Source organism: Etheostoma spectabile, chromosome 22 (assembly GCF_008692095.1).
Source record: "Etheostoma spectabile isolate EspeVRDwgs_2016 chromosome 22, UIUC_Espe_1.0, whole genome shotgun sequence".
Taxonomy (NCBI): Eukaryota; Metazoa; Chordata; class Actinopteri; order Perciformes; family Percidae; genus Etheostoma; species Etheostoma spectabile.
In genome coordinates this window covers 3,267,839-3,290,655 of record NC_045754.1, presented here as the reverse complement: position 1 = coordinate 3,290,655, position 22,817 = coordinate 3,267,839, and the positions used below count along the sequence as shown (strand labels likewise).

At 41.6% G+C, this 22,817-nt stretch overlaps 1 protein-coding gene and 1 long non-coding RNA gene across 2 annotated transcripts in view; one reads left to right on the top strand and one right to left on the bottom strand.

Annotated features, from left to right (window-relative positions):
• The window catches only part of cnn3a (calponin 3, acidic a), a 35,944-nt gene extending 21,032 nt beyond the window's left edge, over window positions 1-14,912 (top strand). The window contains exons 2-7 of the mRNA XM_032503743.1: window positions 8,083-8,204; window positions 8,619-8,685; window positions 9,574-9,711; window positions 9,824-9,940; window positions 11,245-11,391; window positions 12,952-14,912. Of these exons, the coding sequence (XP_032359634.1) occupies window positions 8,083-8,204; window positions 8,619-8,685; window positions 9,574-9,711; window positions 9,824-9,940; window positions 11,245-11,391; window positions 12,952-13,293 (933 nt within the window). The 3' untranslated portion in view covers window positions 13,294-14,912. The remainder of the gene's footprint in view (window positions 1-8,082; window positions 8,205-8,618; window positions 8,686-9,573; window positions 9,712-9,823; window positions 9,941-11,244; window positions 11,392-12,951) is intronic.
• On the bottom strand, window positions 1,460-16,178 carry LOC116672111 (uncharacterized). The gene is made up of 3 exons (XR_004327467.1): window positions 16,166-16,178; window positions 6,500-6,503; window positions 1,460-1,537 (listed from the first exon to the last, which is right to left on the bottom strand). It is a non-coding gene; the product is annotated as an uncharacterized LOC116672111 (long non-coding RNA).
• Between the last annotated feature and the right edge of the window lie 6,639 nt (window positions 16,179-22,817).

Here is a 22,817-nt window from a genome sequence, read left to right as displayed (position 1 = left end):
CTGACTTCATTGAACCTATTTTGAACTGCGGGCAGTTTTGTGCCGTCATCAGGAAATGCTTTCGGGTACAGAGGTATTTTTTCTTTTTTTTTGTTTTCGGTTTTAACTTCCAGCTGGCTTGAATCGTGACCTTCCAGATTTTTTCCTCAGCAGATCAGTTTTAATGATTCCACCAAAAGAATTGGATCCCTTTTTCCAATGGCTGTTTTTTTTTTTTCTTTTCCAGAGAGTTCTTGGCAATCTTCCTTTGAAAATAACTGCCTGGAGACGTGAAGAAGGAAAAAAAAAATCCCCCTCTCTATCATTCTAGCTCTCTGTCCTCGTGTGTGTGTGTGTGTGTGTGTGTGTGTGTGTGTGTGTGTGTGGTGTGTGTGTGTGTGTGTGTGTTTCCTCTGGTAATGTCAGACTCCACAGACAAAAAGCTCACATTAGTTCCTCCGTGACACAGCTTTCAGCCCTGACATTAATACGAGCGGAGAAGATCCAACCTTGAACTCTGACTGTCCACTGTGTCACAGTTTTGGAGCACAACATCCTGTTTGGCTTTTAACCAGCATGGGGGAGGAGAGGGAAAATGAAGATTCTAATATCTGTCTGTTCTGTACATGACAGCGAGCCGAGGTTTTGACTGTGCATTACACAGGGCTGTACAGTTAATCGACATTTGAATCGCAATTATGATTTTGGCTCCTAAAAACACTGTAATCAAGAAAAAATATTATTTTGCACATTACTTTTACAAGCAAACTCTTATTTTGTCTGTTCAAACAGGAAAAGTATAAATTTCACAGTTTAGGTGTTTTCACTGTTGATTTGTTAAAAGCCTCTGAACAGCCACACAGGTGATTTCAGTTATTTTGGCGGATTCGACTCTGCTCATGTTGAAGGTGGGCCGTCGATACGATGGGAATTTATTAGGTAACGCATCTTTTCTACCAATGAGGATGACAATGGTGTCATTTGTCCCGCCCTAACAGGTGCAACAACACTACAGGCGCTGACACACCAACCCGATAATCGGCTGTCGGACACTCTGGGGGGTCGGTGACTCGACTCTGTTCGGCGGGTTCCATGCCGTCGTCAGTCAGAGGAGCCGTTTGCCTTTATTTGGGCCAATTTGACTTGTTGAATCGGTGTGCGGGCAGTCGGACTCAATGACTAATTTCAATGCTGGAGTGCTAACACGGAAATGACGAGTACAATGAGCGAGACAAGCCGCCATTATGGTCGGTTTTGAAATTCCGGGGAAGCCAGACCCACGTGACGCATTTCGTTTAACCAGCTGCCGGTTTTAATTTTTTGTGCGCCAATACAGATGAGCGCCGCCTGCTGTCATGGAGATGTATTACGTCTCGCGCAGATCGTCTCAAGTCGGCGTTGCTTTGGTGTGTTCGAAGGCACTTTTTGGTTGGTGTGTCAAAGCCTTAACAGTGGGCTCAGGAAGATGTCAATCCCTCAGTCCATAGACACCCACACAGTCCTGGAAAAGGTCCAATTAGCCACATTAACTATAAACGACTGTGTGGGTGTTCAGGGCCTTTAACTTATTTTCACTGTTTTTTAAGTTCAATAATTGCAACATCTTTTCAACAGACAATGAGTAATCATGTTAAATAGTGATTTTAATATGAGCGGGATTGTGATTTGTTCCATAGTCATGCAGCCCTACTTGTGTCTGATGTGGTTGCTGTCAGGTTTCAGTGGAAGGAGGACCAGTGATGGACTGCAGCAGAAATGAAACGGCTCTTTTTTGACACGAAGGACAAAGCACTTAGTGTAAAATGTTTTGTCTTCAAGCCAAGGCCCCCAAACCGACTATCTGTCACGTTCTGCCACTAGGGGGCTCTCAATCAAAACAACATCCAAAGATGGAGCAATGCTGGCATTGTACTCATCTTGGGCCTTTGATTTGATTTCATTTGATTTCTTTTGATTTAGCACATGCGTAAAAAAAATACTGTGTTACATATACAACAAAATAAGTAAAAATGACATGCAAAGGAAAACCAGAAAATCCTCAAGTGGCTTGACATGTTGGCTTCCCTTAAACCTCCATTGTGTAGTTTTTTTGAGTTGATTCTAAGAAAAATAAACCTTTGTTCTTTCACAAATGTGCTTATTTATGTGGAATTTCTTCCACCAACTAATTAAAGTATTCTCGTAAGTGTTCATTCAGAATACATACAGGCAAGCCGCTCGAATGACGGCCGCCATGTAGCACCTCCATCTTTAAAATTCCGTAGCCAAAGGGGGACATACCTCCGCCTTTCACATATTTAGACTGTGTGGCTTTTAGTGGCTCTGTGATGAATGCCAGCCGGGGGAGTAGAATTAAAACAACATTGTGAAAGGCAAAGCATCAAGAACAAGGTTAATATCGGAGTGGCTAGAAAAGCTGTGTGTAAACGATGGAGATACTAAGAGCTCATTTTGGCTTCGGCCACCGTAGCAGTTGAAACACGCTCGGAATGGGAGGGGCTAGAAGGTAATATTCAGTTGGTTGTCATATACACTCACCGGCCACTTTATTAGGTACCCCATCTAGTAACGGGTTGGACCCCCTTTTGCCTTCAGAACTGCCTCAATTCTTCGTGGCATAGATTCAACAGGTGCTGGAAGCATTCCTCAGGGAGTTTGGTCCATATTGACATGATGGCATCACACAGTTGCCGCAGATTTGTTGGCTGCACATCCATGATGCGAATCTCCCGTTCCACCACATCCCAAAGATGCTCTATTGGATGAGATCTGGTGACTGTGGAGGCCATTTGAGTACAGCGAACTCATTGTCATGTTCAAGAAACCAGTCTGTGATGATTCCAGCTTTATGACATGGCGCATTATCCTGCTGAAAGTAGCCATCAGAAGTTGGGTACATTATGTCATAAAGGGATGGACATGGTCAGCAACAATACTCAGATAGGCTGTGGCGTTGCAGCGATGCTCAATTGGTACCAAGGGGCCCAAAGAGTGCCAAGAAAATATTCCCCACACCATGACCCCCCACCACCAGCCTGAACCGTTGATACAAGGCAGATGGATCCATGCTTTCATGTTGTAGACGCCAAATTCTGACCCTACCATCCGACTGTCGCAGCAGAAATCGAGACTCATCAACCAGGCAACGTTTTTTCCAATCTTCTATTGTCCAATTTCGATGAGCTTGTGCAAATTGTAGTCTCAGTTTCCTGTTCTTAGCTGAAAGGAGGGGGCACCCGATGTGGTCTTCTGCTGCTGTAGCCCATCTGCCTCAAAGTTCGACGTACTGTGCGTTCAGAGATGCTCTTCTGCCCACCTTGGTTGTAACGGGTGGTTATTGAGTCACTGTTGCCCTTCTATCAGCTCGAACCAGTCTGGCCATTCTCCTCTGACCTCTGGCATCAACAAGGCATTTTCCGCCCACAGAACTGCCGCTCACTGGATGTTTTTTCTTTTTTCGGACCATTCTCTGTAAACCCTAGAGATGGTTGTGCGTGAAAATCCCAGTAGATTAGCAGTTTCTGAAATACTCAGACCAGCCCTTCTGGCACCAACAATCATGCCACGTTCAAAGTCACTCAATCACCTTTCTTCCCATACTGATGCTCGGTTTGAACTGCAGGAGATTCTCTTGACCATGTCTACATGCCTAAATGCACTGAGTTGCCGCCATGTGATTGGCTGCTTAGAATTAAGTGTTAACGAGCAGTTGGACAGGTGTACCTAATAAAGTGGCCGGTGAGTGTACAATTTCACAGCTAGATGGGAGAAATTCTTTCACAATGTAGCTTTAAATAAATGGCGGTTTTCCACTGCATGGTATCTACTCGACTCGCCTCGACTGTACTCGCCTTTCTTGGTTTTCCATTACGAAAAAAGTCCCTGGGACCCGCTACCAGGTACTTTTTAGTACTACCTCAGTCGAGGTCCAAGCGAGCTGAGGCGATACCAAAAGGTGACGTGGAAACCTGCAGACCGTGGTTGGTCAAGATCACTACGTTGTAGCAAACAGAGCAAGTGTGTCTCCAGAACAAACGGGACATTTAAAAAAATCTAGCCAGACAACGACAGATTATCTACTCTCTGCACTATTCTCACTTTTCAACTGTTCAATATTAAAGGCCATAGGGGCTTTATGTTGTTTTCCAATATTGCACATTGTTATTTAAAAAAAAAAAATCAAGACAATTTATCAAAGAAAAGTTTTTATTTAGCTATTCAAGTAGAGCATCAAACCCTCCCGTACACCCCGACCTTCTTCCTCTGCACCCTGGGACAGTGTCCCCACCGGCTCTGCTGGCCCAGATACATCCCAGTGTTGTCATAAGCCTCTCCGGACTCTCATAAAGATTATACGAAGCCCAGTAGGTCAGAACCAGAGATCTCACCGGTCGGACACGCCCACCAGACGGTCTGCGGCGGCGATTTTGCAAAGCGTGAATGCTCTGAAACAACAAACGGTACACAGCACACGTGTTGTGTGTAATCATGGTTGCTAAAGTTCATGTACTTTATACAACGCTAACGTATAGTAAATACTGACCGGGGCCCCGAACACATGCAAATGTTAGCTAACGTTACCAGGAAACTTAATTTACCCTTTTGTGTCGGCGAACAACCGTCATGTCGACGTCTTTTTATAGCGGTTATTTTGTTGCCTCCTTCAGCTTCTTTTGAAACAAAACATTTCTTCTGGCTGTGGCGAGTAGCCGACGTGCTGTTGTGAGTCGCGTTGAAATTACATCATCACGCGTAGCTATGGTGACCAGCCACGCTGAGGCGTTACTCATTTTGCAATGGAAAGCGGACGTAGAATGTGTCGAGTAGAGGCGAGTCAATGCAAGTCAAGTCGAGCTGTTACCAGCAGTGGAAAAACGCAATATGATTAAGTGCTATATAGATTGTTGCAAGATATGAGGGAAACGTAGATAACATTGTAAATACTGCAATACCGATTTCACTTGCGATACATAAACAGATATTGGAGTGTTCTCAGTTCTGCTACTTTCAGTATTCTGCTATAATACAACAAACTGCTTGTTGAATTCAAAACGAATGAAAAGGAAATCATTTCCAACTTTCTCTTATTGAACAAATTGAACATTGAATTGAATGAGTAAGGCAGCACCAAAAAAGATGAAAAAACGCAATGTGGTTATTCCGCCAGTTGATATTGCGATATGACGGAAAAAAGACGACATATTTTGTAGCCCTAATATAAATGCAGTGAGTCATTATTGGTTATTATCCGCAAAGGTTTCCTTCTCTCCTAAACAAACAGACCCGGGGATTTAAACCTATAAACCACAGATTTTTAACGTGAAACTGCTTCATTCAGTGTTCTTACCCGCCGATGTTTGGCACGTCGGCTGCAGGAGCCGAGCTGCCGCTTGTTTCTCTGGTAACTTCAGTTCCAGACGTCCGATCATAGGCTTTGCTTTCGGATCAATTTGGGGATGGTGGGTGTGTGTACCTATCAGAGCTCACCATGAGATATTTTTTTCACCCACCAACTTTTTTTGAAAACCTCAAGCTCAATTTGGTCTAAAAAAAAAAAAATAATAATAAAGTTTATAACACATAATTCTTGAGCAACAGATGCCAACAAAACCACAAAAATGTCTCTATCCCCACAGGGCGACACACGGCCGTTGTGCTGTTGTTCTGACTAGAACTGGCGTTTCTTTCCTCTCGTAGCTCCTCTCTCTGAGTCTGATGTCACGTGATGTCACGTTGTCAACTTGGCACATGGATACATGTACGTAGTGGGTCATATGCCTAATGCTTTTTGAAAACTTAAGGCATTCTTCTTCGTAAAGCGTGTCGGGTATCATCACATTTTGTATACATTTGTATTCACTTACATTAGTGAGTGTCTTTCAAAACATGACCTAGGCGAAATAGTTAAAAAAAAAAAAAACAAGGCGTCATTGTACCCAGTCATTTCTAAAAATGCACTTCCGGATGCGTTTCTGTCCCCAGGCTGGGGGAAAACTGCTCTGAGATGGACACCAGATGGTTTCTGTCGTGTGGTTCTCTTGACTGTAAACTGACGCCGACTCTTTGCACCGCTGTGGATGAGGAGTATCTGTGGGATGTTTATGCACAGGCCGCCAACATTAAAATGTTAGGAGATGAGAGGAGCAAATGGGAAGATTATGATTTAACTGTTTTCCATAGCACCACTGTCAGACTTTTCCCCTGCTTTATAACAAATTTCCGTCCGCTCGGGCCCAGCACCCCTTAACTGAGAGAGAGAGAGAGAGAGCAGGGACCCCCCCTACAACATATGTTGTATAAAATGAAGTTGCATATTAAACTGGGCCTACAATAACGTGTAGGCCTTTAAACCGGCCATAGAATACTAAGCTATTAAATAATTGTCGGCATGATTCTATAAATCATGTTTGAATTTTAAACATGTGGCACAGTAAATTTTTTAGGATGAACTGGATCTGTAGATGGCGACCTTACCTGTATGCCATTAAGCCTGTCATCAATGTGTTATTTTTTTCACAACTATGCTGATTCATATTTGCTAATGATTTGTTGGATTCATGTTAAGACAATTTAATTTTTGAAAAAACTTTTGAAGGTTGCAAAGAACCTCCCTTCATTCACCCGATGGTGGTCTGGTACCTAAACGCTGCTTGCTATTTTTTGAAAGTTGAAGTTAGCCTTTGACTTATTTATTCCCCTCTGTAGCACGTGCATCATGTTATAGATGTGCAGTGTATTTTTCTGTAATATTTTTCTGTCAAAAAACAAACAAAAACGTAACAATAATTTGGTGGGCCCCCTGCTGTAACTCTGACACGAGTTCAATGCAATGTCATTTCAGATAAAAAAAAAAGAAAAGAAAAGTTTTGCTATGTTTTGTCGGGGTTGAACGTGGCCCAGGAGTGCACGTGAGCCAGCTATGGCTTTTGGGCCATGCTGGCTCAAAGCCAATTACTTACTTATTCTCAATATTTTATTGACCAGTATTATTGCTCACTTGTCTCTGGTCAGACTCTTTAACTGACCCTCTCTTTCTTCCTGCACTGTCTCATCTAAGTGTTAGACTGTAGCAGGCATTGACGGTGTATTAAACTCAGCCATACTTTGTTACTGTCTGCCTGAGATGTTAAAGTAGCCTGTTATAGTCAAATATCTGCAATTACTTGTTGAGTGCCTAGTGTTTTCGCATTAACTTAACGGCAAAATACCTGTTTGCGGAGGACGGGGGTAATGTGTCCTTTCCTTGTTACCTCCACACTCTGTGCCACAAGTAACGTGCACACGCTTGGTATAAGCACATCATGAAGTAACAATAGTAAAACATAACAGACCGTGAAATCAAAAAAGAAATAGCCTACATAAAAGCAAGACGAACAGAAAATTAAAAGCCATTCAAAATAAATAGGAGCTGCGTCTGTTATAGTGCGGATGTCAGGAAATGACTGGTTCCAAAGTCTCGGGGCAGCGACCACAAAAACGTGATCACTCCTCAGTTTGTAGGTCCACCTTGGGACTTCTCAAACCAGTTAACAGGATAACTGAAATGCCTGTTGTTTTGGCAAAGGGTTAAAATATCCGACAGAGACGATAAACATTCAAATCTTCCAATTTAATTGTAAACCGCACTGGGAGTCAATGGGGAGTGTAAAGAACAGGGGTAATGTGTGCGCGCCTGGAGGCATTCACTCAAAAGCGAGCAGCAGCATTTTGCATTAGTCGAGGGTAGGAAAATAGAAGTTTGATTGAGGGAAACATTAAGTGCAATAATCTAGCCTTGAACTAGTAAAGGCCAGAATTGCTTTTTCAAGATGGCGCCTGTGTAGGAAGGACTTCAGCCAGAAGACGTAGCTGGAAAAAGATCATTTTAACAATGTTATTAGTCTGTTCCCCCCTTCCCCCAGATTTTTAAGAGCTGGCTTAACGTACGAAGTAAGACCACCGGGAGCCAGGCTTGTTTAATATGCAAAGCAGCTGCTGATAAAAAAACCAATGACTTGTAATTAACCTTGCTGGTTGCTGCTTTTATTCTCCTGTTTTTATGCTCTCATCTGTCTTTTATATCGATGCTTTTACCCTGTAGCACAACAATGTCTTTCCTTTCAGATTGCTCAGAAATATGACACACAAAAGGAGGAGGAGCTTCGTTTCTGGATTGAGGAGGTGACAGGAATGTCTATCGGGGAGAACTTCCAGAAAGGCTTGAAGGATGGAGTCATCCTCTGCGAGTAAGTGTGGTGTGTGTGTGTGTGTGTGTGTGTGTGTGTGTGTGGTTGTGTGTGTGTGTGTGTGTGTGTGTGTGTGTGTGTGTGTGTGTGTGTGTGTGTGTGTGTGTGTGTGTGTGTGTGTGTGTGTGTGTGTGTGTGTGTGTGTGTGTGTGTGTGTGTGAAAACTGCACTCTAAAACCATGCAATGTAATTTTTTTTTTAGAGGTGCCTTTTAATGTTTAGTGTTCAAATCTTTTCCTCTTAGTTGTTTTTAATTGACCAAGCAATTTGGGATATTTTAGCAGAACACTGAAAGTAGACTTAAATACCTGTTATCGCATATCTACCACATATCGTGCAGCCCTGCTCCATGGTTGATAGATACTTGATAGTCATTATTTTCTGATATATGTTGTGTTTTACTTCCTCTCTCAGACTGATCAATAAGCTGCAACCTGGTTCGGTAAAGAAAATCAACCTTTCCCAGCTGAACTGGCACAAGGTGAGACCTGCTCTGGACTGAAAACGGTGCACACGCTCGTTAATAACTCCTTTAGGGCCAGTCACAGCCTGTAACAGGGTTTTTCCTACGTAGAGAAATTTTTGGCAAATTGTCAGAAATAACAGGCAAATGTATAGATTTCTGTAAATCAGGAAAACCCCTGGGTGTTAGACTCTAAAGTTTTGGCTACATTGCACGAGTAACGTATGCGGACCGTCCGCGGAGCACATGTGCCGCGGAATGTATCTTTTAACCGGCTACACCTGCAGCGCACACACGATGTAGGACTGTTTGAGTCACAGGCGAGACCTTCCCTCTGGGATTGTTGTGATTTCTTCAGTTTTTTGGAGCCGGCACAGCACTGTAACTTCGCCAGTTTACCGTGAGCTGTGATCAGGGGAGGGAAACAAGAATAAAAACAGAAACTCTCAAAATGAACCTGCCAATACGCTCATTCAGTCATTTGCTGTCAATCGAATCAGTCTGGTTTAAAAGAAATAATGAATTGTTATGATCCATTTCTGTGTGAAATAGCCACCCCTCACCTAAAGAAAAATATAAATAGAAGACTGTCCTGTTATATTTCTTGTAGAGCAGATCTCCGCGGAGCATAAGTTCAACTACAGTACGCGCTGCTGTTATGGCAGATGTCACCAGTTTTATTGATTATAGTGGAAGCATAGTGATGTAATGTCCGCTACGGATACTTACGCGTGCAATGTAGCCGGCCTGTACGGGAGAAGTGGATTCATTCATGAAGCTTTCACTGCTTTCTACTAACGGCTTTATTTGTGCTGTTATTGCTTCCTCATGGTTTTTGTTGGACTCCCTGTCCCAGCCACCATCACTCCTTTTTTTCTTCTTCTTTTTTTCCATTGCTCTCTGCAGCTGGAAAACCTTGGGAATTTCATCAAAGCTATCCTGGCCTTTGGCCTAAAGCCCAATGACATCTTTGAGGCCAATGACCTGTTTGAAAATGGGAACATGACTCAAGTCCAGACCACACTGCTCGCACTGGCCAGCATGGTGAGTAAAGGCAGAGTACAGAGGGTCATTGTCTACCGAGGAACACATTTTCTATTGTCATTTGAAATTGAATGTACCATCAGTCCATTGACCAGCATGTCTTCTCTGTTAGGGAAAGACCAAAGGTATGGACTCAAAGATTGACATCGGGGTGAAATATGCAGACAAACAGGCTCGACATTTCGACGATGAGAAGATCAAGGCCGGTCAGTGTGTCATTGGACTGCAGGTAACTATGAAGGGTGCTTTTAAGGCCAACACACACGCTTATGTTTCAGGCTGACGTCACTGAGAGCTGATGGTTTGTTTGTAGCTTAAAGTATAACCACGTTTGTGCCAGGGAAATAAACAGATTCAGCATTTTCCCTAGAGAGTCTTATTTCTCCTGCAGGGAAACATCCATTGGACTCTGAAACTCTCCATTAAAAGCCAGAATAGGGTGGGTTTAGGAGCTCTTTTAAATTAGGACAAACACCCAGTCTATTCCATGACTGATACCTAACTGCCTTTAGGTAAAGAAACAGAAACCTGATGCACCAGCTGTGTTCTCTTAAGTTCAGGTGTAATGTCCACACTTAATAATAAGTTGAAACTACCTTATTGGTCCGAATATTAGTGGTTTTTGCTTGTTTTTTTTTTCCTAGAAAAAAGTCTGAACAAGTGGGGTCGTCTAAAATCGGGGTCTAGACTTTCAGCTGACTTTCGCAGAACGTAAGGGACGTCTGCTGTTTCAACAGCCAATAGAGAAGTCAGCTATAAACTACAGAAATAAAATGATCCATGAACAACGAGGTGTCATGGAGATGTCGCACCGTCTAAAAATGCAAACAGCCGGAGAAAATCTTACCATGGTCTTCAAAGCGGCCGCTTCCAAGCGATGACAGGAGAAGGATTGATTAAAGGACAGAAAAATGGAATGATGGGATGTCCATTACCAGATTCAGCTGAAGGCTTTGGAAACATTTACCGTTTTTAAAAATGACGTTTTCACTTTACGTGGCCAATTGGTGGAAAGCACTATTCTTTAACAATGTTTGTTATTATAATAAGATTATTATATCCGTGTTGTCTCTATTGCCGAATGGTCACAATGTCACAGGATAAACAGCCATCTTCTAACTGTATACATACTGGGACCTCCGTGGCTACTAGCAACTGCGTGGAAAGAAGGGGTGGCTTTGCGCAATCATCGAAGGCTTGTATCATGTGGGCATGCCGACAGTTTTTGTTGTCATTGCTTAGAATTCCTCATGGGGGAGACAGAAACTACACACTATAACTTTAGCAGACCAACAATAACAAAACAAGCAAAAGATTCAGAAGATTGTGGCGTCCGGTGACGTTCCTGCACAGAAACTCAAGTGAAGATAATTACCTCTTCTAAAGAGTCTGTCATGTTTTTTTAATCCTCTCTGTCCTCATTGGAATTTCTCATGGGGGGGGGGGGGGGGGGGGACAGAAACTACACACTATAGCTTTAATAAGACTGATATCTGGTTGGATTTGATCCTATCTCTGGCCTTTTGTTCTCAGATGGGGACAAACAAGTGTGCGAGTCAGGCTGGAATGACTGCCTATGGAACCAGAAGACATCTTTATGATCCAAAGACTCAGTCTGACAAACCCTACGACCAGACAACCATCAGCCTGCAGATGGGAACCAACAAAGGAGCCAGCCAGGTCAAAAGCCACTCGTCTTCTAATGCTGCTCTCATTGGTTCTGTGTATTTTCAATAAATCCCTAGAAGAGACCAAAACAATTGAATACTTAGTGTTACTAGGCCTTTAACAATTATTACATAATTGTTTAATTGCAATCAGGGTATGACTGTTGATAAGGGTTGGGTACCGAACTCTGAACTCAAATCAAACAATGCCAAAGGCTCTGACACACACACGTGTGCAGAGGTGCGGACAGTGTTTCTATGCCCTGGTGACTGACTGACAGGCTGAGGTTTTAAGGCAAGGCAACTTTATTTCTACAACACCTTTCAGCAACAAGGCAATTAAAAGTGGCAATACCAAACATTGGCATTAACAAAACAATAAATCAACTCACTTATAACTTACAGTACATTCAAGTATAATACTCTGTTTTCCTGCTCAACTTTTGTACAGATACACAACAGTACCTTTTTTTGGTAACCAACCTTCTCCTCTTAAAATACATTTGCTAACAAATGAATAGGTTTGGAATTGAAATGGAAAACATATAATAATAATAATAATAATAATAATGATAATAATAATAAGGTTTTGAATTCACAACACAAGGTCTAGAATGACGTGAAGTTTTGTCCGGATGCAGACCTTGGTCCGGTCTTTGAGAAGCGCTGCTCTAAGCCTTTCCTTCTACTTCTTCAATCAAATCAAAATTTCATTTTTTAATTTATTTTTTCATTAATTGAGCTACCCTTTGATCGTTCCACGTACCCCCTGGTAAGTGCAGAAGGTACCCCTTTAGGTATACTAGTAGATCACCCAAACCCAACCCGGTAACTTTACGTATACTAGTAGATCACACAAACCCAACCCGGTAACTTTACGTATACTAGTAGATCACCCAAACCCAACCTAGTAACTGTATGTACACTAGTAGAACAGTTGTCAGGACTGAGACAAGGACAGAGTGTGTTTGAGAGAGACAGGAGAAGGAGGTGATAAAACAAGGAGTGTTTAAACTACATGTAGTACCGTATTTATTCTTGGAAACAAAGGTAGCGTACTAGTGCATTTTTTTATTGTAATAAACAATGAGCGCATTGCGAAAAAGAGATTTCTTTGTTAGTTGAAAGAAAATGCCGGTAGAAAACTGCGCTCTAAAATGTAACTGTCATTCCTTTTTGTAGTGGTGCCTCTTATATTCAATTCAAAGTTTAATTTGTTATATTTTAGCAGAACACTGAAAGCAGCTGAAATGCAGATCGGTGTACACTTCAGTATCTGTTTATTTATCGCATGTGATGTTGTTTCTACATGTTTCACTCATAGCACGCAGCTCTAGTTTAAATGTATTCATACAAAATGTGTGCATATAAAAAAGAGCAATTAATGCAAGGGGTATGATTGGGCTTCGAGAACCTGTTCCAACTTGGAATCATTTAAAAAAAATTGGTTTTGAATCCGATCATCTGTTCCAAATTTAACATGCACAAATTTTGGTTTTGTAGCAGCCACTGAGTATATGTGCACTGTCTGCATCATGTGGTAAGGTTTCCGCTGCGTTGTGGTTTCCTGCAGGCGGGCATGTCAGCCCCCGGTACCCGCAGAGACATCTATGACCAGAAGGTGGTGCAGCAGCCGCTGGACAACTCTACCATCTCCCTCCAGATGGGCACCAACAAGGTGGCGTCTCAGCAGGGCATGAGTGTGTATGGCCTGGGGCGGCAGGTCTACGACCCCAAGTACTGCGCCCCGCCAACGGAGCCGGTCATCCACGCCAACGGCAGCCAGGGCACCGGCACCAACGGCTCGGAGATCAGCGACAGTGACTATCAGGCCGAGTTCCCGGAGGACGAGTATCACGGAGGCTACCATGATGACTACAGCGCCCATTACAATGACCAGGGCATTGACTATTAGCGGAGACCTCCCCCTCCTCCAGATCAGTATTACCCTAGTGTACTCTTATCAACTACACAACAGAGCAAGTCTTTTGCTATCCTCACTAGTCTTTTTCTTCTCTCCGAGCATACGATGAATTGTTGCCTTGAGTGCTTTTCCTTCTTCACCTAGACTCTTTAATCTGAGCAGCAAAGGGTTGGGAGAAGCGGTAGTGGCATAGAATAATGAGATACAGTGCTGATTAATGTTTCACGGCATTGTTTTTTTAATATTCCACTTTTAAAATGTGTTTTAATGATGCAACACTGAAGTAGTGATAACTCTGTGGACCGATGACGTAGCATCAGGTGAAGCTGCTGCATTCCAACGTTTGTATTCCTTGACTGAAACTGGGCTGACGATCCACGCGATCTCTGACCACACAGTACGCACACACAGAGATTCACCGATTTCATGAGATAAGATTTGAACCAGCCGAGGGCGGTATCCCTGATGCCACTTTTTGAGGCGATCCAAAAGAGTAGAATGATCAACTGTGTCGAAATGTTTAAATGTTAATTAGGGCTGCCCCCCTTTCATTAGTCGACTAAGATTACTTTAGTCCATTAGTCATTTTTTATGTTTTTTTTCTTGCTGAATGACTTCTTTCCAAGAAACTTCTGAGCACATCTCTGGTAAGCACAAGATTTAAAGTGATACATAAGTGTTAAGCCCAGTTCAGACCAAAGATTTGCGAGAAGATGAAACCGTTTTAGAACATCGTAGACCAAAGTTTCAACGGCCCGAACCGCCCCGTCTCAGCTCAACTAAAACCAGCTGGTTCAGCTGGTCAAGTCTCCAGAGGCTGGTTTTACAACGTAAGGGACGTCACCTGTTTCAACAGCAAGTAAAGGAGTCATCTTGTAAAGTCAGCTACTATAAAAAATAATCCACAATCCATTTTATTTCTGTTAAAAGTTGTTACCGGAGGCTCAACGACCGAGAGAAGGAGAGGGAGCGCCTCGGACAAAGCCCTGAATCAGAGAAACCAAACGATTCATCACTAGAAATGTAACTGCAGCAAGACTCTCACTATCACCAATGTTATCAACATTCATATTTAGACGCAACTAATTATATATTCAGCTACAAAAAGCCTGGAAGTTGGAAGTTAGGACTGAAGTACAAAGAGTTGTTGCTACGGAGATGATACCCCGTCCCTTGTCTCATTGGGGTGAAGTGGCAGGTTCTCGTCTTGTCGCAAATCTTTGAAATGAACTGGACTTTAGTTGACTAAGAATTCCTTTAATCAAGCAAAGCCCTACTGATCTCTCCTCTGTGTTCCGTCTGTAATCAGCCACAGTTTTTTAAACTGGTATTCCTTTTTTTTTTTAAACTACATTTAATCACTAGATAGTGTTTTTTCTTTTTAATTGATGAGCATGGTGGCTGTTCGGATAGTGCAGATGACCAAACCCAAGCTGACTCTATTTTACAGACACACTTCCTTTGTTTTATTACATGACTATATTTCCATATTATTCCCCCTTTGTATTCCCAAACTGTATTTATTGCAATGTCTCTCATTGTAAAGCAGTCCACTGTTATATGGGTCGTAAAGAAATGGTATGTTATGAATAAAGCCTTAAATTCTCCAATTCTGGAAGCCTGTCATCACACTATTGTTACCAGCACATCACAAGTCCAGCTCTATTGGAAGAAGGTTAACAGTGTTAACATTTCAGAACATCTAAAGTCATTTAATGCTGCATTCCTTACGGAGTGGGAAGATTGCAGCTCCGAGACGGGAGTGTGTCGTTCTGAGGTTGAAGCGTTTTAGTGGTTAATTCTTAGCAAACAACAGCAACATGGAGGCTGGTTTAAAAGAACAGAACAAAAAAACAACGTCAATAGCACTTGTACTGATATTTCTCGAAACAACAAGGGAATCAAATGTATCACGTGAACAAAATTATAAACAAAGTGGAATATTGTTATCATATGATGGCTAACTCAATTCCAAAGGGTGATTGTATCTATCATGAGAAAGTCTTAAAGGACAGGTCTTGTGATGTCCTGTACTTTTTCCAGTAGTCAACAAATCCCATTAGCCGAGCCAAACCAACAAATCAGCCATAGCATCCTACTAATAAGCATTGTCTCGGCATCCAAAGCCTGATGGAGCTCATTCCATTACCTCCAGTGATGGAGTACTTTATCAATCCCAAAGGGAAATCACAGTGTCACAGCAGCCAACTCACAGAAAACACACAAAAAAATAAGGTAAATGTAGAACATGGTAAATAATACAATAAAGAGGCAAATATTAAAAAGTAACTAAATTAGAAAGTAAGGTAAAGAACAAAAGTTGAGAATAAAGACTAAAGATCAGACCATAATCTTTGACTAGGATGTAATATATTGAATATTCTGTACTATACTGTCCAGTAAGAATACACTGGGCATTGGTAGAGCATGTTGAGTAGATAATGGTTTTCCCATACAGTAAGATGCACGATTGTGCTTGGATATTGAAATAAAATAAATTTATAACTAAACAATTGTAAACTGACAGGTTTATTGGCATTCCGGCACCAGGAGTTATTCATACATACATACATACATTTTACAATAAATTGTGAAATAAGGGTTTAGAACATTATCATGGAAGTGTGTTATGGTCATTTGCATGCTCATTACGTCTCATAATTTGTTGCAGCAATTTCGGGGTTGGTACAGTTTGTTACACAGATTTGTTGCAACATTTAACCTTTTTTTTTTTTTTTTACCACTCGAGAAGTGCTGCAAATGGTCAAAGAATTCCTCCAAAATATCCCATTAAGACACCAAGACTTTGGCGAACATCATGGAACAGTGCATGCTCTTTTTTTGGGGTTCGAAACCTTTTGACATTTGGAGATTTTGACAAATGGCTTTTTTTGATGACCGGATGGCGAGCGCTGTTGTGAGGTCAGACTTCAAAACAATTGTCTCACTTAGTTGGAATGGCTACTCACTGGGGCCTAACATCACCACACGTGAGTACAATTGTGCTCATTGTCTGTTGGACTGTTTAGGGACCTTAGTATGCAGAAATATTCAAATACAACATTTTAGAATAAAGGCAAAAATAACATTTTTACTGCATGAAAAGTGCATGGGCTTATCATAAAGGGAGCATGCCTGTTAAAGAGGGACTCGTATACAAAGAACCCTTTTTTATTCAGATATCTTGAGGCGAGGGAGGTCAAGGGACACCTTTGAAATTGGCTATGCAATTTTTACCCTCCCTTTCACCCTTAGCCTAACTTTGAGCTATATTTGGCTTACTACCCCATGAGCCAACATCTTCCCTCTAGCCTTCAGACGTACCACTACAGCCTCTGAAAGACAGAATGTCACTCAGGCCCGTCGGCTGCCCATTGGATCATTGAGAGCTTTTAAACTTGGATTCCATTACACATCTTAACTTTTTTTTACCTTACCCTAGTGGTTCAGCGGTGAACACATTTTACATTTTTTACTTTTTTATTCATATTAAAGTCCCTTGGTGGTGAATGGCCTCACACATACATGTTAAATACCAAGTACATTGCATTGCAAAGTGTTAGGTCAGTTCAGTGGTTCCCCCCCCCCACCACCCACAACCCTGCTAGATGAACTCACGTACCCTTTGTCAATTCCCAATGTGCGTTCCAAATTTCTAACCCAATTCATTATATTAAAGTGGATATTGCTCATTATTTCATAAAATTGAACTGTCAATATTTACGTAGGTTTGGTCAGTAAAACTACTACTATTACTACTACTACAATCCATCTAGGCTACTATTACTGGGAGTAAAGTGGAATGTTTCTACCATATCCATTAACTTTAACTTAAGCCATGACTATTAGCTGACTATGTTACGGGTACGTATGCTACGTTGGCTACTTCAACTTTGAGCTATTTTACCCGTTTCTACTTAGTTTGAGCTAGTAATTTAAATTATTTGGTCACTACTTTTAACCCTATTTATTATTCTGTGCTCGCTTGCTAACTAGTTTGCACACACTCTTACATAACTGCAACATGTAGTGTTCTGGTGTTACAGAGTTCATGTTAATATAGTATAGGATATATAGTTCAGATTAAATCATAATTCCTTTTTTATTTTTATTTTGTATTAGTTAAGCCACTTTACACTCTTTCCAACTGCAGAAGTACCCCCTGGGGTAAACGTACCCCTGATTTGGAATCTCTGGGTTAGAGCACATCTGGTTCAAAACATCTGTTTGTTAATACGTGTAGTTTGGATTAAAAAGTGAATCCATGTCCATGGTACATATGGTTCCCACTGTCAGATAACCATTTCTTTGCAGGTAACCCAGTCTTCATCACCAATCTGCCTCCAACCAGGGAAACCCAGCCTGCTAAACACGGCTGTACTGAGCAGACTGAGATGCACCATAACCCCCCCCCCAGTGTGTCCGAGTCAGCGAAAGTGCGCAGAGTTGTGTAAGTAACTCCTGGTTCTTGTTGTGGAAAAACTCAGGACTAGGGATCGCCCTATACTGGTTTTTCAATCTGATACCAATTATTAGAATCAGAATCAGAATCAGCTTTATTTGCCAGGTATGAGGACACATACGAGGATTTTTTCCTTTGGAGCATCGTTGCTCACACTGTGCTTACACATACAAAACAACCAAAACAACAATATACACGCTAACATATACACAATATAAACATACTCTAAACAGAAACAATATAGCGGCATGAGTGCAATGAAGAGTTCAATAAAATTATTTAAATGTGGAACATAGTGCAAAGGATACTGGGATAAATAGTATTATGTTGTTGTATTACAATATAAACAGTATTAACAGTATGAAAATATGAACAGTTTTGAAATAGGAAATGAGAATGATGAATAAATAAAAAAATAAGTGAGATGTGAGAATGGGAATGGGAATGATGAATAACACTTAATAAGTGGAATAATAAGTGGAACCAGTAAACAGATATTTGGAACCGAAATGCATTCACAGTGAAAATGAAAATCGTTGAGTCAAAATTGAGATTGGGTAATGTGACAAACATCAACACAAACTTTTGGTTAAATGTTTTAAGCAAGTACTTAATAAACGAGAACTTTTCAACATAATCCCCAGGGACAGACAGTCAGATGGGGTTGTGGGGGGCCGATAATCTGTTCATCCGTACTCAGGAACAGCAGGATATGGGAAGAAGGTTTGGGAGACTTTGACGAAGTACATTTTCCTGATGATACTCACATACTTTTACTTCCACGTAACATTTTTAAGTCAGGACTTTTCCTTGTGACAGAGTATCTTTACAGCGTGGTATTCGTGCCTTTGCTTAAGTAAAGGATCTGAATATTTCTTCCAACACTGACTGATTAGGTCTAAACAAAACGAGAGACAGATTTAAAGGATTGCTCAATAATCTGTGTATCCAGACTTTTAGTCTCTGGTATTGTTCAAGCTCCAAACATACTGGATACTACATTTTCCATAATGCAACTTGATACCGTCTTTCAGCCGACCTGTCACACATTCCAAACTCCACACCTCTTCTCACTAAAGCAGGCTTTGTGTTATAAATGTGTCGTTTCTGGCTGAATCTTTATACACCGGAGACCAAAGAAGCTTTCTGCCTTTCTGTCTACACATTCATGTATCTCGGGACGCCAGTTTGTCTTCAGTGTTTTCAACGGTTTGCATAGTTTTCCGGCTGTTAAGTATGTTTGCTGTCTGGTGAAATAGTGACTGTGTGAAGAGCCATGCGGGATATTTTTGTGACCGGTGTAGTGAGTAGTGGCACCCTGCATCCTTCTGGTTAAATTTAGTCATCATACGCTGTGACGAGTGGATCAAACAAGCCTCTGTCTGTTCTGTGGCCTCAGCCAGGCACCCAGGGATTTCAGAGAGTTGAAGACAAAGAGCACGCAGCCAATGGGCTTCATGAGAATGTACTGGCATTCAGTCAAAGCCCCCCCCTCTCCCACCGACCTGTCCCCTGCTCAGGAATAATTACCGCTTTGTGCAGGCCCTGCAGAATCCAGGGTGAAAACACAAGACTCAATTATGGAGAGAGAGAGAATCCAAAAAAGCAAGGGTAACCGTGGCAACCACAAAGGGCCCTCAAAGGGAAGGCATAAAACACAACCAGTCCTGGAGGCCTGGCTTGTCTTGAAGCTAAAACTAAGCGGGTGGTAGCTTCTCACTCCACACATGCTGCTTGGTCGGGGGGGAGGGGGGGGGCAGAAACATGTCAGAGGTTTTGTGACAAATACTTGTGATAAAATGACACGGTTTAATTTTTATTGGCCAGCGGACGGCTACGTGTCAGCAGCTAGGTCTGCTGTGTCAAACCGGAATGGTTCATAACCCTGGTTTCCTATCCAAACTGATGAGGTGTGTGTTGGAGGTTTGTAGATTTCTGCTGCCAGTGGTCAACCTCTGCAGAATGACCCAGCAGATCGTGTTTCTTCTTCATGAGAGGCAGTCAAATCCAGTGGTTCTAAGGATTCACGACGAGACGAGTTGAAGCTGTACTTGAAGGTATCGACATAATCGTGATAGGACACTGTCAGAACTCTGACATGACACTGTCACGAACGTGTCATAAACATTATAAACCAGTCATAAACGTTTATGACTTCTTTCATTAAGTGTCATTTGGTTTTTGTCATGACAAGTTGACATTGTTCGGGTTGTCAGTTATGACAACTTGACATTAATCAAAGTGACATTACCTGAAGTTGTCTTGGTCATGACAAGTTTAATTTTGGTACAAATGTAAAACCAAGTCATACACGTTTCATGACTGGTTTAAAATGTTTATGACACGTTCATGACAGTGTCATGTCACAATTATGTCGCTACCTTCAAGTAAGGTTTTACCAAAACTTGCAACTTCTTTCAACGGGTCGGCGTTAGGGTTAGCGTTCTGAAACCTGCCAGTTCACACCAGAGACAAGACAAAACGGTGTATTGTCTCCATAGCAACGACTCTTTGTTCTTCCATCCTAACCTCCGACTTCCAGGCTTTTTGTAGCTGGATATATCGTTTGTTACGTCTAAATATGAAGTTGATAGTGATAGTGAGATGTTTGCTGCACTTCCACCAGTTGGTGGAGTTGAAAACTAAGTAACCTTGACTCCTTTTTACAAAGTAACTTTGATGCGCTATTTCTTACTTTTATTTGAGTACATTTTTAAAGTAAACGTTCATCAAAGTAATAGTACTTTTACTTAAGTAGAATATTTGTTCTACTCTTTCAACCTCTGACAGTTACATTTCTTTTCTTTTTTATTTCTCTGACTCATGGCTTTGTCCGAGGCGCTCCCTCTCTTCAGTCACTCTCTAGCTCGCTCCACCGTACGTACTCGCAGGCGCACGTTGAGCCTCCGGTAACAGTGTGTAAAAGAAATAAAATGGATTGTTGATCAGTTCATTGTAGCTGACTTTACAAGATGACTTCTCTGTTGAAACAGGTGACGTCCCTCACGTTGTAAAACCAGCCTCTGGAGACTCGGCCGGCTGACGTCTCTATTGGCTTTTGAAACAGGTGACGTCTCTTTTGATGTAAAACCAGTCTCTGGAGACTCAACCAGCTGAGTCGCAGTGACGCCATCAGCTGGTTTGAGTCGAGTTGAGATGGGCCAGTTCAGACCGCTGATACTTAGCAAATCTTTGGTCTGAATCAGACTTTACACCTCGTACCACTTCAGAAACTATTAGGCACCCTAAGTACCACTATTATGGTCCACGTTAAAATAGAGGTATGTATCCCTACCCTATTCAGCAATGGACAGTCAACCCGTTCTCACTTTGAACTTGAAAAATAGGTACATGGGGGAAGTGTCTCTCAGCATCAGATACAATGTCTGTACGGAACGCGCTGTTAGATGACAGTAATAAGAGAGAAAATGGTAATAGTATGAATGCTCTGAATTTTGCTAGGCTGGTTGGGATGGATGTATGGGTCTTAACCCAACTGTCGCTCACTTCTTTTCCTAACCCCAACTTTCCCGTTCCTGTACTGCGTGTCACGTAAATGTAGGCTACCTTTTATAAGCCCACCTGCGATCTTTTCCTAAACCTAACTGCGTCCAAAGTGACACCTACAGTCGTTAGCAAGCATGTTTAAATAAGGGTGTTAAAAGATAAGACGCTAAAGGAGACTTTTAGCATAATTTGGGGTTTACTCCTAAAAAGCAATACTTAATGTTGTCAGCCACGCTGTACTTCCTGGTCCCGCTCCAGCAAAAACCAAATTTTAGATTACTTAGGTCATATCTCCTTACTGTTTAGCGTCATTCGCTGCTATCAGGCACTGTGGAGAATTAATTCTATAATGTTTTTTTATTTAGCTGTAAAGCATCCCATGGAACTATTACTTGAATAAAGACAGACTTAAAACATTTCAGAGGTTCCATCTGCGTACCAGTAGAGAAAGCTCGCGGACCACCAATGGGTACTTGTACCACGGTTTGAGAACCAGTGCCCTAATCAATGCTTACATTAAAACTTCTACAATCTTACCACTCTGTTTGAACTTTGATTTTTGTGTTCTTGTAAAGTGGGCCCTGGTTTTCAGTTGGACTTTAAAGTAGTCAGTGGTGGAATGTACTAAGTAAATTACTTCAAGTACTGAACTCAAGTACAAATGTTGAGGTACTTGTACTTTACTTGAGTTTTTACTTTTACTCTGCTACATTTCAGAGTGAAACATTGTACTTTTTACTCCACTACATTCATCTGACAGCTTAAGTTACAAGTTACTTTACACATTAGGAGTTATGCACACTAAACACATGTAGTTTATATATATGATGTTTTATTATAAGTGAAACTAGCCAACAATGTAACTGCCTCCAAATCCAGCTGAAAGGATTGGACCATTAAACACTTAGTTTCAATGGTCAAAATAACTATTTGTATCGTTTCCAGTTTCTGGAAATGTGAGGATTTGTCTGCATTGAGTATTTTATTTACTTGTAGGTAGATTTTCCTGATGATACTTACGTACTTTTACTTAAGTTACATTTTCAATGCGGGGCTTTTGCTTGTAACATTTTTACAGTATGGTATTAGTACTTTTACTTAAGTAAAAGATCTGAATACGTCTTCCACCGCTGATAAGAGCAGTATTAGTAGTGACACATGATGAATACTGCCCATCCTGCTAGTACAAAAGCAGTGCACTCTGTGGAAACACTCTACGCCTGGACTTTATTACCATGGGAGACCCAACTCCCATCAGGTTGTAAATTCAATTTAGAGGGAGTAGGTGTACAGTCTTCTGGCAGACACATTGATGGCTGAGACGCTGAAAAGGCGGACCCAGATCTATGGTTTTTGCCTGAGCTACCTCCGTGCTGGCCTCCGTGCTGGCTCAGGCCGGGGAACCAGAGCTGAATTTCTATGTCGATCTCAGTTGAGAAAAGACTTCTACACAACATCTTTCAAATACAGCACAGTAATGAATGTAAATGGACTGTATTTATATCACGCTTCTCACATTTACAGGAACCATTCACACACATTCACA